Source organism: Artemia franciscana, chromosome 4 (assembly GCF_032884065.1).
Source record: "Artemia franciscana chromosome 4, ASM3288406v1, whole genome shotgun sequence".
Classification (NCBI taxonomy): Eukaryota; Metazoa; Arthropoda; class Branchiopoda; order Anostraca; family Artemiidae; genus Artemia; species Artemia franciscana.
Genome location: NC_088866.1, coordinates 34335586 through 34348960, shown reverse-complemented (window position 1 = coordinate 34348960; position 13375 = coordinate 34335586). Strand labels below are relative to the sequence as shown.

Sequence of the window (13375 nt, the reverse complement as noted above, 5' to 3'; positions counted from 1 at the left end):
GTGTGGAGAAGAGGTATAGTTGTCTCAACTGTTCTCGGTCGTACACCCTACCAACAAATCTCAAAAGGCATATAAGGTACGAATGCGGGGGTAAGAAATCCTTCACGTGCTTCCTTTGCCCCAAGTCCTTCACCTATAACCATGACCTTGTCCGTCATTTGAGAATGTTTCACGGTCATCCGGGTTATTTCAAACAGGAAGTAAAACAGGAATAATCAAGATTACAATTTCTCGTTATTTGTGCTAGAGTGTAACAGTAATTTTAGTGCAGAAGAATAATTAATTACCGAAAGTTTGGCTGTGGTTTGTCAAAAGGCGTTTTCGTAGCATTTTTCTGTTACATTGAGGCGGCTGTCCAGCCCCTTGAAATATTGGATTGATTATTCACTCCATTTTACAATATTGATTTTAAATTCTAAGATCCAGTTAAGGGTAAAAAAAAACATGTTTTTCTTGTCTTGTACAGCTTGCGGAAGTGCTTGACAATAAAGTTATAATATCGCATTCGCTTCTATGTCTTGAAGGCAGAAAAGGCGTTTAAACAGCTGGTCGTTCACTTGAAGCGGCCAGTAAATCTTTTTTTATACTATTTTTACTGATTTAAAATAGATATTGCTTAACGCCTTTTGAATTGCCGCATTTCGGTTGCTGTACATGTATTGTTTCTGGACATAGGCCCAACTCACCCCCACCCTACCCCCTGTCTCCGGTCTCAAGCCTTTCGTCTAGGTCCTGCTGTCTTTACAAATATATATCGCTATTCGAAATAGAAGGACTATCCTACTGAATTTTTTGTGGCGTATCTCCATTGATAAACTTAATAAGTTCCTTGATTCTGGGATATAGTTCTTTGATGTTTTTCCTCGAGGCTGGGCACTTAAGTAAGGTTGAACTCTCATTTGATTACATGCCTGTTGGTGTCACAAGAAAAACAGACCCTTCCCTATATTTTAAATTGTATTTATTTTGTATTATCAATTGTATTAATAGTTCCACATGTTTTGTCATCTTGATATGCATGTACTAAAAATTTTGTGGGCTTAAATCTTCAGCACTTTTTTCTGAAGATTAGAGTTCAAGGGGGAACAAGTAATTTTGTTCATAATTACACTTGCTCATATATTTTTCCGCCTAAAAATTAACCCATTTTGTAACTCAAAATACGACCTTACTCTGATGATTTTGGTTCCTTTATCGCTTTTTTTTTCAAACCTATATATATATAGGTTTTATGGTTGAGCCGGACCCTGATCTTTCAAATTAAAAGATGACTTGAAATAATTTCACTTCCACGTTGCTCACCTCATCAATATATATATATATATATATATATATATATATATATATATATATATATATATATATATATATATATATATATATATCCCATTCTTTAAAATAAATATAAATACGAAATTCGGCTATATGACTGCTTGTCGACGATGTTTTTTTATATATTTAATTTCTTATCCCAATATTCTGAATAATTGTGACTTTGGCTCTCCCATGATTTTCCAAATTCAGATAGTCTAATATGTTGAGAACGTTTTTTCGAGAGAATATTTTACCACAGGAAACGGAACTGTTGGATATAAAAACAGATTTTGCTTTAAAATTGAAGTTTTATTTGAGAAAGCTTAATAATTTATGATGCTCACGAGTAAAATAATCTTGCAATTTGGTATCCTTAGTTAAAGGGAGGTTAGTGAAGCTTGTTGAAATATGTTAGAATATTTTTGTTTGTTTCTTCTTTTTCTAAAAATTTGATTTCTAGTCCAAGTGTGCCATTTTTAGTCGGTTTTCACTACTAGTCTCTTCTGTGCCCAAAGATTTTGTTCAACGTTTTGATTGAAAATAAACTGTTGATTATATTATTGTCTTTACTTTGGTTTAAGCCTAGTTTTGTTGTTGTTTTTAGGGAACGAGAGGGTGTCCTTCTTTTTCAATTCTATAATTGCAACTTCACCAACCAGTATTTAAAATATCAATGGGAATAAAAAAAAACTTGCTATTAGCTGAGCTGTATTACAGTTCTAATAGATAATTTTGCCATAAAATCAAATATGTGACAGTGTTTTCAAAATCAACTTTTTGTATCCATGTTGGGTGCTGAGTTTGGCTTGGAATCAAAGAAACTACACCAGCCGAAAAAGAGGTTGCAGGGCAGAAACTTTAAATATGCGACTCAGGTTCAATTATTATTATAGCAAAAATGTTTCGAAACATTTTCTGATAGTAATAAAAGGGGACTTGACTACCCCCCCTCTCAAGTTCTCTATTTTAGGTTGAATAGTTATCTCATGATTCACATTTTGTCGAAATTGGTTACTACATATTTCTAGCTGGTTTTATGAGATGCTATCTATATAATCAAAGTTTTAATCTTCAAAATATCTTAATGGAACTGGTAGGGCTATTGAGTCGTGGAAGTCTGGCGGCCATCGTTCATAAGAACGGTAGGAGAAATCCCTTGAGAAAGACGACAAATTCGAGAATGGGCATTAGTAAGGAGAAAAATGAACGAGAAACAATTGAAATTGAATAAAAAGAATCGAAAAAGAATATTAGATTCACGTTTTGATAAGATTAATTTCTCAATAAAATCACTATATTGGCTGTGCTGCAAGGTCATCTATAAAGGGAATCGGCAACTTTTTTCGCAGTGTTTATCTGGAAACTTAACTAGTGGTAAGTAACAGTTTTGAAGATCAGTACTTGAAGTGTGAACGATTAATCTATAGCTATTAGACTTTTCTTACTTATGTTGGTCAAATTGTTTATTGGGCCCGAAATAGTAATTTATGCTGAAACAAGTTTTTTCATAGTTTCGCTCTAAAATTTATTATAATCTAGACTGGTTGTATTTTAAAGCTGAAATAAGCAGCGTTGTTATTTCACTGTTTCCCACCAGAGAGCGTGACATTTTGGCTGCTTTGTATTTATATTCGGAACAGGATTTTATCAAGTTAAGGCATTGAGTGCCTTTCAGCATTTTTTGATTGCCAGCTTGCTATCAATACTAACCGTAACCAGATGATGTGCGATATTGAAATTGGTTAAAAAATTTATAGTCACGATACTACCTTATGTATGGGGCTCCATATCAGTACTAGTTAACTGTTTACATGTCCCTGTTCTTTTTTCCTTTATCAAATTATAAAGCTTATGTATTGTCTGTCTATCACGGTGAAGTCTAACCAACTATAAACATACCAAATTGCTGCTAAACTTGAAGAGTTGATTCAAATTTGTTGGAGTAAATAAATGTTCACGTTACTCAGAAGCCAAGAATAACGGCATTCTAGCCCAGAAACCAAGAATAATGTCACTCTTTAGCCCTATGGGTTAATTTTCTGGCCCTTTGTTACGCTCTAATGTAGCTAATTGGACCTGTTGATATTCTTGCAAGATTTTGAAACCTAAAGGGTTACAATCTACCTCATTACATACCTGCATTGATGGTTTGTTGTTTTTTCGTGAATACTCCAGTCTTTGCCCGCATCTATAAGCTAAAATCTTAAAGACATATTCGTTGTTTTAGGTTGTTCTTACTTCTGTGGAAACTGTCAGAAGCGGTATTCTCTTTTGAGCTCCCTAAAGCGCCACCTACGTCTTGAATGTGGCGGGAAACGGAATTTTACGTGTCCTATGTGTGGTGGAAAATTTACTCGAAATGCTTCGTTAAATATTCACTTGCGGCAAGTTCATAAACTTTGAAGGTCAGTGAGTGACATTATTTGAGATTTCTTTAACTCAAGCTGGTAATTGGGACAAGTCTTCAACTCCATTGTGGTTGGTCAGTAGTCAATTAAGAATAGTTTACTTGTGAAATTTCACAAGGGGGAAATAATTGATCGTAATCTTTTTTCTGAGTCAATAAGCTTAATCCAATGAGCTTTGGCAGAATTTGCGGGAGGAAATTAGCAAAACTTAATATAAAATTGTGGGTACTATTTGTCAAGTATGGGAGAGAATTTCTGTAAAACTTCCCAGCGATACGCAGATAATATTTATAATTTTGTTAACGGTGAACTAGCGACAGTCGAGCAACTAGGAAAGTTTGGCATTGACAAGCGAACAATATAGCTAGTAATTGGACTGAATCTTGTCATATGCGAAATTTCTGAGCAAATGTTTTGTATTGTCCATTGCTTTGACGGAATAAGGCAGTAGCAGTATTTCCAAAACTTGCTTATTCGTTTGGTCTTCTTTAAAAAAACTTATCAGACAAAGAAATGCGAGGCGTCCGTCTCTTGAGATGATTTCAAGATCGAATACACAAATAAATTTGGTGCCAGATTTTTAACAAGACAGGCGCGAAAACACTGCTTGATGGCTAAGGGGTAACATTTTGGACAGACGATTAGCTCTGCTGGAAAGTTTTTCTTAAGCGCAACATTTTCTTGTGATGGATGTTTTTACGAACTCGAATAGCAGTGTGTTGTTTTCTACAAGATATGCTGCTACAAACTTCAGCTAACGAGATGGGCTCACTTAGGAGTTTAACAGCAACAGGTGTCAAATTATAAACAGTTGTAGTGGATTATATGGGATAGTCGCATGTTGAATAGTCATATGATTTTCACAGTAGAATTCTAAGTCGCAGCTTTTAGTTGTTCGTTAAAAATATTATTTCCGTCTAACCTATTGACTTTATGTTGAAGGTTATAGGTTCTTGTATGGAGTTAATAGATTAACAGCTTGTTCAAACCTCACCTACCAGCGGCAGTTAAATAAAGAATACACTCTAATATTTTTATATTGGATGATCCTGCATTTCAGGATATTTTAAAAGCTACACTGTTAAGTTTTTCGTTGTTTTTTTTTTACTGCTATTTTCTTTTGTTATCTATTACAAATTTTTTTTATTTCAATGTCTTTTTAAACCGGTTATATTTCAGTGACTGAAGTTGTGGTTTGAAACGAATTGACTAAACACAGAAACTGTCTTCTAAAACAAAAACAAATATAATAATAACAACAAAAAAATAAAATGAATTGAAACATTTATCATTCCAGATGTGGTGGACTGTTCAGCTTCTTGAAATTGCTACCGTCTTGAACACTTGTATGATTTTAGTAGAAAAAAAATTAGGTTTTCAGCTCGTTTAAGATGCATTCCACCTGGTGACATTGGAGATTCTTTCAAAGCAGGACCACCGATGGTTCAAGCTAAAATATATAAAAAAATGGCCCAAGTAAATAAAGTAAATCGTTCGAAGTCAACAAGATATAAGAGAAACATTAAAGGCAAATGCACTCGATTCCTCTCTTCGTCTTGCTGTTCTTGTTTTAGCCATTAACCCAATTTTTAGATTTGCAAAACAATTACGACAAAATTTCAAATATAAGTTATTTGATTTAGAGTAGGATATACTAGATAGAAAATAAATAAACTAAACGTCTAAAAAATCCTTTGGGTTATGGAAACACTGTTAATAAGTAGAAAACAACCATTAATGTTAAAACAGTGCCATGGATGGTTTTAAGAAGTCTGGACCCAAACCCACTTACCCACTTACATTAGTCCTTAAATATTAAAAATCATTTCCTTGCAAAAGTGAAACTTGTGTTAATGTGAAAATAATAACGGCAGGTGTTCAGTAATTTGTGGAGCTAAGGCAACATATACTCCAAGGACTAGAACAAGCAAAAGAAAAGACTTGTTTCTTTACCGGTGTCCTGAACTACAATAAAATCGTATAAGATGACTTAAGACGTCAATTTGTGCAATGATTACTAAATCTAGTTTAAGTGAAACAGCATAACAGCAACTGTCTGCGCAACAATTTTTCAAGTTATAAAACGAAGTGTAATTACAATGTCTAGTTAGGGTGAAATTGCCCATTTTTCCTCTGTTACTATTCTATTTGGTAGTTATAATTCGGAATAGTTACTGAAAGCGTATACACAAAGAAACCAAAAGGTTCGCCCACCGGAATATTCTGTGTTTTGCTATCTCGCCCAGGTTTTACAACGTTTTTTTTTCTGGTGGTTCACCTACATTGCTGTTTCGAAATTAATTCCTCTCCTCTCGAGTACACTCATAGATATTTGCCTAGTCCAGCGTATAAAGCTTAATTGATTCTTTATTTGTGGCCTGGCTTGTCATGGACAATGAGACATTTCAAATAGTTTTTGTTTTCAGGTTCGAAAATATATCCAATTTCTGTATTGGTCAGGCAAAAGGATTCTATGGCGGAAAGGAGTTTTGTCTGTGAAATTTGTTCAAAACAGTTCACTCGAAAGGATAATATGGATAGACATGTGGAAAGTTTACATAAAGGAATGCACTTTGTTTGTCCTGTATGCGCTAAGCCCTTTGTTAGGCGTGACCACGTTTACCGACATGTGCGGAATCAGCATAATTTTTATATTCTTAACTCTGGTCAAAGTCAATGAGGATATATAACAGCTGGATTAGTGATTAATTGTGCCATAAATGTGTTTTGCCTACTCCTATTTAGATAAAAAATGCTTTAAATCGTGACGTTCTGCTAATTCTTACGGGAAAGTTCGAAGTACTTGGAGTAAATTCGAAGTCGAATTTATTGCCTGTTTCCTCAGTGAAAAATATTCAGTGTATATACGAAGTAATCAAGAAACTCATTCACAAATACAAGTTATATGAAATATTGGTTGTACTCTCACGCAGGAATCTAGGCAGGATATGACGTTGACATTGACGTTATCCTCACGCCAAACTGCCGAACTTTCCTTCTGGTGGTACGTAAAGGTGCATGGCATTTCAATAGATGGCCATGGGGACTTCTTTTCCTGGATCATGGAAGACAATTTTGCTATTCCTTATGAAATGTTTAGAGCTGGGTAAACTTAGTTTGATATCCTTCGTCTCACTTTGCATGGTCTTGCGGTCAAGTTATTTTTAATGCTACTCTACTTGTTTGTGAATAGAAGTTTCTTATCTTAATTTGTCTTATGTCGAGGATGTTGATATAAATATACATCGTTCTATTTGCATTGTATGCTTGCTCACATTTAACTGAGATCGAACCGACACAATAAATAAGACTTGATTCCTAGGTAACTACAAATATTTTTTGGGACTGAAAAATACCCAAGAGGTAAGCGTCATAATATTTAAGGGGCCAGTTTGACTATCGTTGGGGACCAGTGAACCTTGTACGAGGCTGTCTCAACTTGAAGAGAGTTTGCTTTGTGGATAATAAGGATCATATATTATAGGAAGGTGATCTAAAAACATAGATTACCAAGAAAGAAGAAAAAGGAAAACCAGTATAAGACAAGTTGTCCTTCATCGCATTTGAGGGTTCTTTCTGAATTTAATTTCGACCAATACCTAAGGAATCAAGGAGGAAAACTGCTTCTTTGCATGAGGCATGTCACATCTTACAAACCATCTTATTTTTGGTGTCCGAGTATTGTCTAAGCATACAAAATAGTTTAAATAAACGTTATTATAAACAAATTTCTCCAATCGTTATGTATTCTACTTAGTTTCTGCTGCAGGATTATATTATAATAAATTTAGCCAAAAGTTTTGAGAGATTAAAAATCAAATTTGGTAAAATCTGAGAGAATAAACGACATTTGAAATACCCTTTATAACAGTTTCCTGCACTCTCAATTTAGACATTTCATAGTATCGAACTAGTAGATATTTTGTTCTCTTTTAAATATTATTGTTCCGAGATGATAAGTCTCTTGCGAGTCTTTTAGAGGTCGCGAGAAGTGGGATGCCTTCTGTTCACTGTTTCGCCAGATGATATTTTGTGTTGCCACATCTTTGTGGCTACATCCACGGCCAAAAACTTAAGCTCAGTGGCTTCGTGAGAGACGACTCTGGCCTTCTTTTCGTCATACCAGACCCAGCCATAAAGGAGATCCCAATGGCTTTTATCTCTTGACATGTAATTTCTATAATGCAAAAAGTGAAATCAGTCTCTAACGGGAAGCTTAAGGCGATTTAGTATCTTAAAGGATCGCCCTATCTCGTCCATTATAAACTTTTTATTTTGTGTAGCCAAGCTGTTTAGAATTGATTAGGATGCCTTGCCATAACTTGTATAGCTCAGATAAGAGATCTGATAAACGACAGAAAAATGAAGATCAATTCATATTTTTCTGGGCGTCTTAGAAAATCTATTAAACTCCTCTCGTTTTTTGCCAGATATAAAGATATTTAGATCTAATAAAAATTTTATCATCAGAAAGTGTTGAATTTTGTTTTTCCAATTCAATGGAACCGAATTTTCTTCTTAAAGTTCAGGAATGAGCTGTCTAAAAATATTCTAGTATGCTAGCTGAGAAAGTACTAAAAATTAGCTTGAAGGAAATATCATTTGAGGCATTTGATATCTCTTTAAGTTCCCTGTGGTGCTACTCGTTTTGACGATCTTGCCGAGAAAAACACGCTGCATTTCTTTTCAGATTAGTAGTTTTTGTTTTTTTTTTTTATGTTCAAAGCGTTTGCTGGAAAATTATTGCATTTCTTGATGAATTAATTTCGAAAAATCTTTTGCTACAGTCTTTGCAAAATAGTAACCGACAATAAGTGATCAAATTTTTGTCACTTAACTTCAGAAGCTGATGCTTCCGAGTTATCTGTTTTCTGAATTTGGGTGCTGGTTCTAGTCCTGAATTCTTGCTTTTGCTCGAAGTCCCTAAAGTTGTCCCCATTCTTTTTCTCCAACGTTGGTAATTATGAACTTGAGGCCTCTGGTACACTGACTCTATCAACAGCCATGTTTTCATTTCAGGTCAGTGGATCTGCTGGAAATGCAATGTTACTTATCAGCACAAACGAAATCTCCTGCGACATCTTCAGTTCAACTGTTATACAGAGAAAAATTTTACTTGTCCCCTCTGTTCTAAAAAATTTGCGAGGCGCTATTATGTGTATAGTCATATTAAATTGAGTCATAAAAGAAATTGGGAAGACTTTAAGGATTACATTTGAATTATAAAATATTTGCATTGGTGTGCTCCCCATAACCCCTTTTACTTCAATTAGTCTCCTCAGTTGATGGACACACTTATGTTAGGTCCTTGTCACGGCCGTGCCAAGCATTTTGGGTGGGGGGGGGGAATTCTACAAAAAGCTTGAAAACGCGTCAAGAATTCGTTTGAATGCATTTTTGTTGCGGTTTTGAAAATCCAACAACTGTTTTTTTTTTTTGGGGGGGGGGGGGTCAACCCCCCTCCCCCAACAACCCTGGAAACGGCCTTGGGTCTTGGTTATATATCGTCAGATGTTTTCTCCACTTTCTTTAGTGATTTAATCGGATTTACCTTGGTATATTTTTGCGTAACTGTTCTATTTGGACCCTATTTTTGTGTTTTTTTTGGGCATTGTAATTTTTGTAACCAACTTAATAATAAACTCGCGTCTCATTTTGATTAATATAGAAAAGCTGTGAAAAAGAAACGATTAGCTTCGGATATTCTTAATTGATTCAAGATTGTCTTCTTAATACTATTTTTTGAGATTGAATTTTAAGAGGAATGTCTTACCAAGGTTCCCGATGCCTAAAATGAAGACCTTAGGACTTCGGGACCATCTCAGACCATCATGGAATACGTTTCAGTCTCTTTGGCTTAGTCACTTCCCTTTTATGTCAGGTGTCTGAATTGGCAGCAATAGTTCTTCAGGTCTGGAGCTTAAATTTTGCATATATTTGTTTTATTGAAGGAAAGGTCGGATATTGATCTGAAGTACCCCTCACAAAATGTTGGAAGGCAGGTGTAAATTGCAAGTTTTTAGGCTTTAAATGTCACCTCCCGCATAGAAATATCAACTGATAATCCTTCAACATTTGGTGTGTTTACCCTCTCCCCCACACCTTTCTAAGTGCTATGTACCCTTTATCAATGCTGCATATAGATTGCATCAAAACCGTAACGAACAAATACGTTAATGAGCAAATACGCCATCGAACAACAGGTTGGCGTATAAAATTTGAAGGCCACCTAAATAGGTTTTGGATGGTTCTAAACAGATGCGCTATCTCACAATTATTTTTATCAATAACTTGTTGACTCAGCTCTGGCCAAAATTATTTCTTAGTGGCACAAAATGGTAAATGTCGAACTTTTGTTGCAATGGAATCTCTTTCCCCTATAAGGGCGACAAGGACTTAAAATTTACTTACGATGACCCCCTCCCGATTTTAAAGGATGACTGATTGACTTAGATCATTCTTGGTAAAAAAAGGTAGTCTAGGATCATCCTCTAACAAATCTTCAAAATTTCTTGATTTCGCTAAGAGGGACTTGAAACCTCCGATATGGGATAGAGATTTTGACGACACAGTCTTGATTTATTTTCCTATATTTTGTTTATTTCTAACTCTAAGAACTTTAGAATTAATGCTGAATTGAATAAATGATAGATACATGGTATCATCATTTAAAACAGATTCTTTTGAAGTGCAAATCCAATTTTTAATATCGGTCTCTATGGAGAGAGGTTTCATTCTTACCATTCATTACCTGGAATGATTTGATAAATTATTTAGTTGTAGAAAATGAGACTGTCTTAAAACATATAATAGCAGTAAAAGCTCTGGACTATTGGAATTCGAATTTGCTAGTTGATATGTCAAAATTCTGCATGGTGGCAGAATTACGTCTAAGTTCGATATAGTAGAACTTTAAACATAAGACCCCTTTTCCACCAGTGTTTGTTTTCCCTTCTGGTGTACAACACAAAAGAAAGCTGTACAATACGGGGTTTTGTTCCACTTTCGAATATCAATCAGAGGCTGTCCTAATGCCACAGACAACCCACTTGTACAAAAAAGTAAAGGCGGAGTAAAACAAATAGAGAAAACAGAAGGTGAAAAATACTAGTTTGAAAAATATATACTTACAAATACGGCGGAATGCTGGTAGTTTATTATTGCTTGGATCCGAAAGCTTTTTGCCTAGCGCGGCAGCTTAACTAAAAATATCATAAATTACGAATGTTGACATTATCTTCTTGTTACAGTCCAATGAAGGAAATAAACGAGTCAGTTCTCCGTCGACAAAACTTAGCTTTCAATTTGATTTTGTCAAAATTAAAAACTAACTCGAATTTGGATAAAGTTTGTCAAAATTAAATGGATATGATTTGGCTAAGTTTTTTTTTTTTTTTTTTAAGTATTTTAGTGGTTGAATGGCCGATCCTTGGCAGCTTGGAAAAATATATACTCGTTCCAAAGGCCAGCGAAAAACACGTTAGTCGGCAAGAGGTCTAAAAAGTATATCCAACTAAAACTTTTTACAATTTACTTATCTGTGCTTTGGTTCTGGACCGCGGAATGCATCTCTTTTATCTGAAGAAATAGGATATATTTTGTGTCATAAGGATTTAATTCTTCCAGGTACAAGTTGGAAATATATCAGTGCAATGCCTCTTCTTCTAAGTATCTTGACGCTTTCATAGCCTGTAATGTTAAAAAAATAATATTTGAACAGCTGCGTGCAAGAAGTCGATAAAACATGAGCAGTTATTCCCGTTTGCTCGCTGATTTCGACTTGGCTTACTTTTATTCGAATACCACTTCGAAAGCGCAAGAGAAAAATATACAAATGAATTGCAAACCATTTATGATTGGAACGTGGTTTTCAGGACTGACAAGACCCACGTAAATAGGCAGGTCAACTTCTTGTGCGCCGCTATTCATTAAAAAAAAATACTGGAGAATTAGTTTAACCTAATACGATGTCATCGATTTAAATATAGAGGTATTCTGATTCCAGGTGGTGCAATAGATGGACCGCCTTGGAGCTGTCAAATGTGTGGTCGGCGCTACAGGATTCGAAACAGTTTGTATCGTCATCGAAAGTTGGAATGTATGGGCATGAAGCGTTTCAAATGCGGCATTTGCCATAGGAAGTTTACACAGAAAACAAGTTTGAGATATCATTTGAATCGAGTACACTCTTATAGCTACTAATATTGTTTTCCCTGTTATGTTTCGTTTTGATTATGATTTCGAAACAGTCAAAAAAGAGTTTGACGCCTGTTCTTTTCTGTTTCCAGAATCAGTTACACCAATAGACGACTGCAAGAAATGCGCAGAATGCTCTCAAGTTTATCGATGTGAGAACTGTTCAAAGGAATATAAGTTAAAAAGCAGTCTGATAAGACATCAGAAGTTGGAATGCCAGGGCCCTACCTTTTCATGTGACTTTTGCCCAAGACGTTTTTCTTATCCATATACATTAAAGAGACATCGTGAGCGAGTGCATAAAGTGAAGGAAAAAATGATCACCAAAAGTTCGGATATTCTCGGCGAAACACGTTCCAAATTTTGAATGATGACGTTTTTGTACATGTTTTATTCATTGAAATATTATATTAAGTTATAACCTAGCTAGGAGGGAGGGCACTTGATTTAAAGCTCTTAGTTGTATGAGAAATTACGGTGCATGTTTTTTGTCATTTTATTGCTGGTGCTAAAGCCACTTCGAAAGTGTAGTAGATAAACATAAGTCTGTCTTTAAAAGGGTGGGGTAGGTGGAAAGGATTCTTCCTAGGCTCGTTAAAATTACAGAACGAGTTTTTTTATAGGTCACTATCTCTTCAGGTTGTGTATATGTTAATTCTCCCCTTATACCACTTAATTATAGTTCCGTGTATTGAAGCATTTAGCTAGAAAGTGGAAAGGAATCTAGATATCCAAAGAACAAACAAGATTATCGCTCTCTACGTCATTATATTTACACTACAGCTGTTACTCTCTGTATGTAAACGTTTTATTATATATATATATATATATATATATATATATATATATATATATATATATATATATATATATATATATATATATATATATATATATATATAAATATATATAAATATATATATAAATATATTTAAGTATGTATTTAAGCCAGTTTATTTTAATAAATGGTTAATTTTTCTTATTTTCGTCTATGCTAGTCTGTCCTGTAGCAACTTTAAAGTCTTGCGAATTCATCACCTGATTCGACTCGTTTATAGTTTGCGGCAGTCGTGATCCAGGCTAACCATTGATAAAGAAAACAGACTTGAATATTAGTTTGAGCCAACCAATCGATGCTGAACATCTATGACGTTCAGTTAGTTGTGTTGTTTCTAGCTTTGGTTAAACCATGTTACTCATACCATACCATTAAAACCTGCTTATTCCTTTGGTTTGGTTCGGTCATGCTTACAAAGGCAGTTAGACCTGTAGAACCTCAGAATTGAGCGACGGTCACAACATGTGGTCCACAATTCAATTCTTCCAAATTTATAACGGAATAGGTACATGATGACCAATTTGTTATTTCTATGATAGAACTTTCCTGTCTGTTCTATTGAAATATGAATGAATCTTTGAAAATTTAAATTTGTTTAATAAAAGAAAGCAGCTCATTT

General features: G+C 34.7%; 1 protein-coding gene across 45 annotated transcripts in view; it reads left to right on the top strand.

Annotated features, from left to right (window-relative positions):
• LOC136026339 (longitudinals lacking protein, isoforms N/O/W/X/Y-like) overlaps positions 1-13375 on the top strand; it is a 170247-nt gene that overhangs the window by 34676 nt on the left and 122196 nt on the right. The window contains exons 5-6 of one of the 45 annotated variants that reach the window (XM_065702825.1): positions 3542-3719; positions 6149-6355. The exons of 36 other annotated variants lie outside the window; for them this stretch is intronic. In XM_065702825.1, coding sequence (XP_065558897.1) covers positions 3542-3717 — 176 coding nt within the window. In that variant the 3' untranslated portion in view covers positions 3718-3719; positions 6149-6355. Of the gene's footprint in view, positions 1872-3541; positions 3720-6148; positions 6982-8741; positions 8957-11727; positions 11967-12010; positions 12691-13375 lie in introns of those variants that run through there. 8 more of the 45 variants (XM_065702827.1, XM_065702826.1, XM_065702783.1 and 5 more) reach the window with 8 other exon arrangements.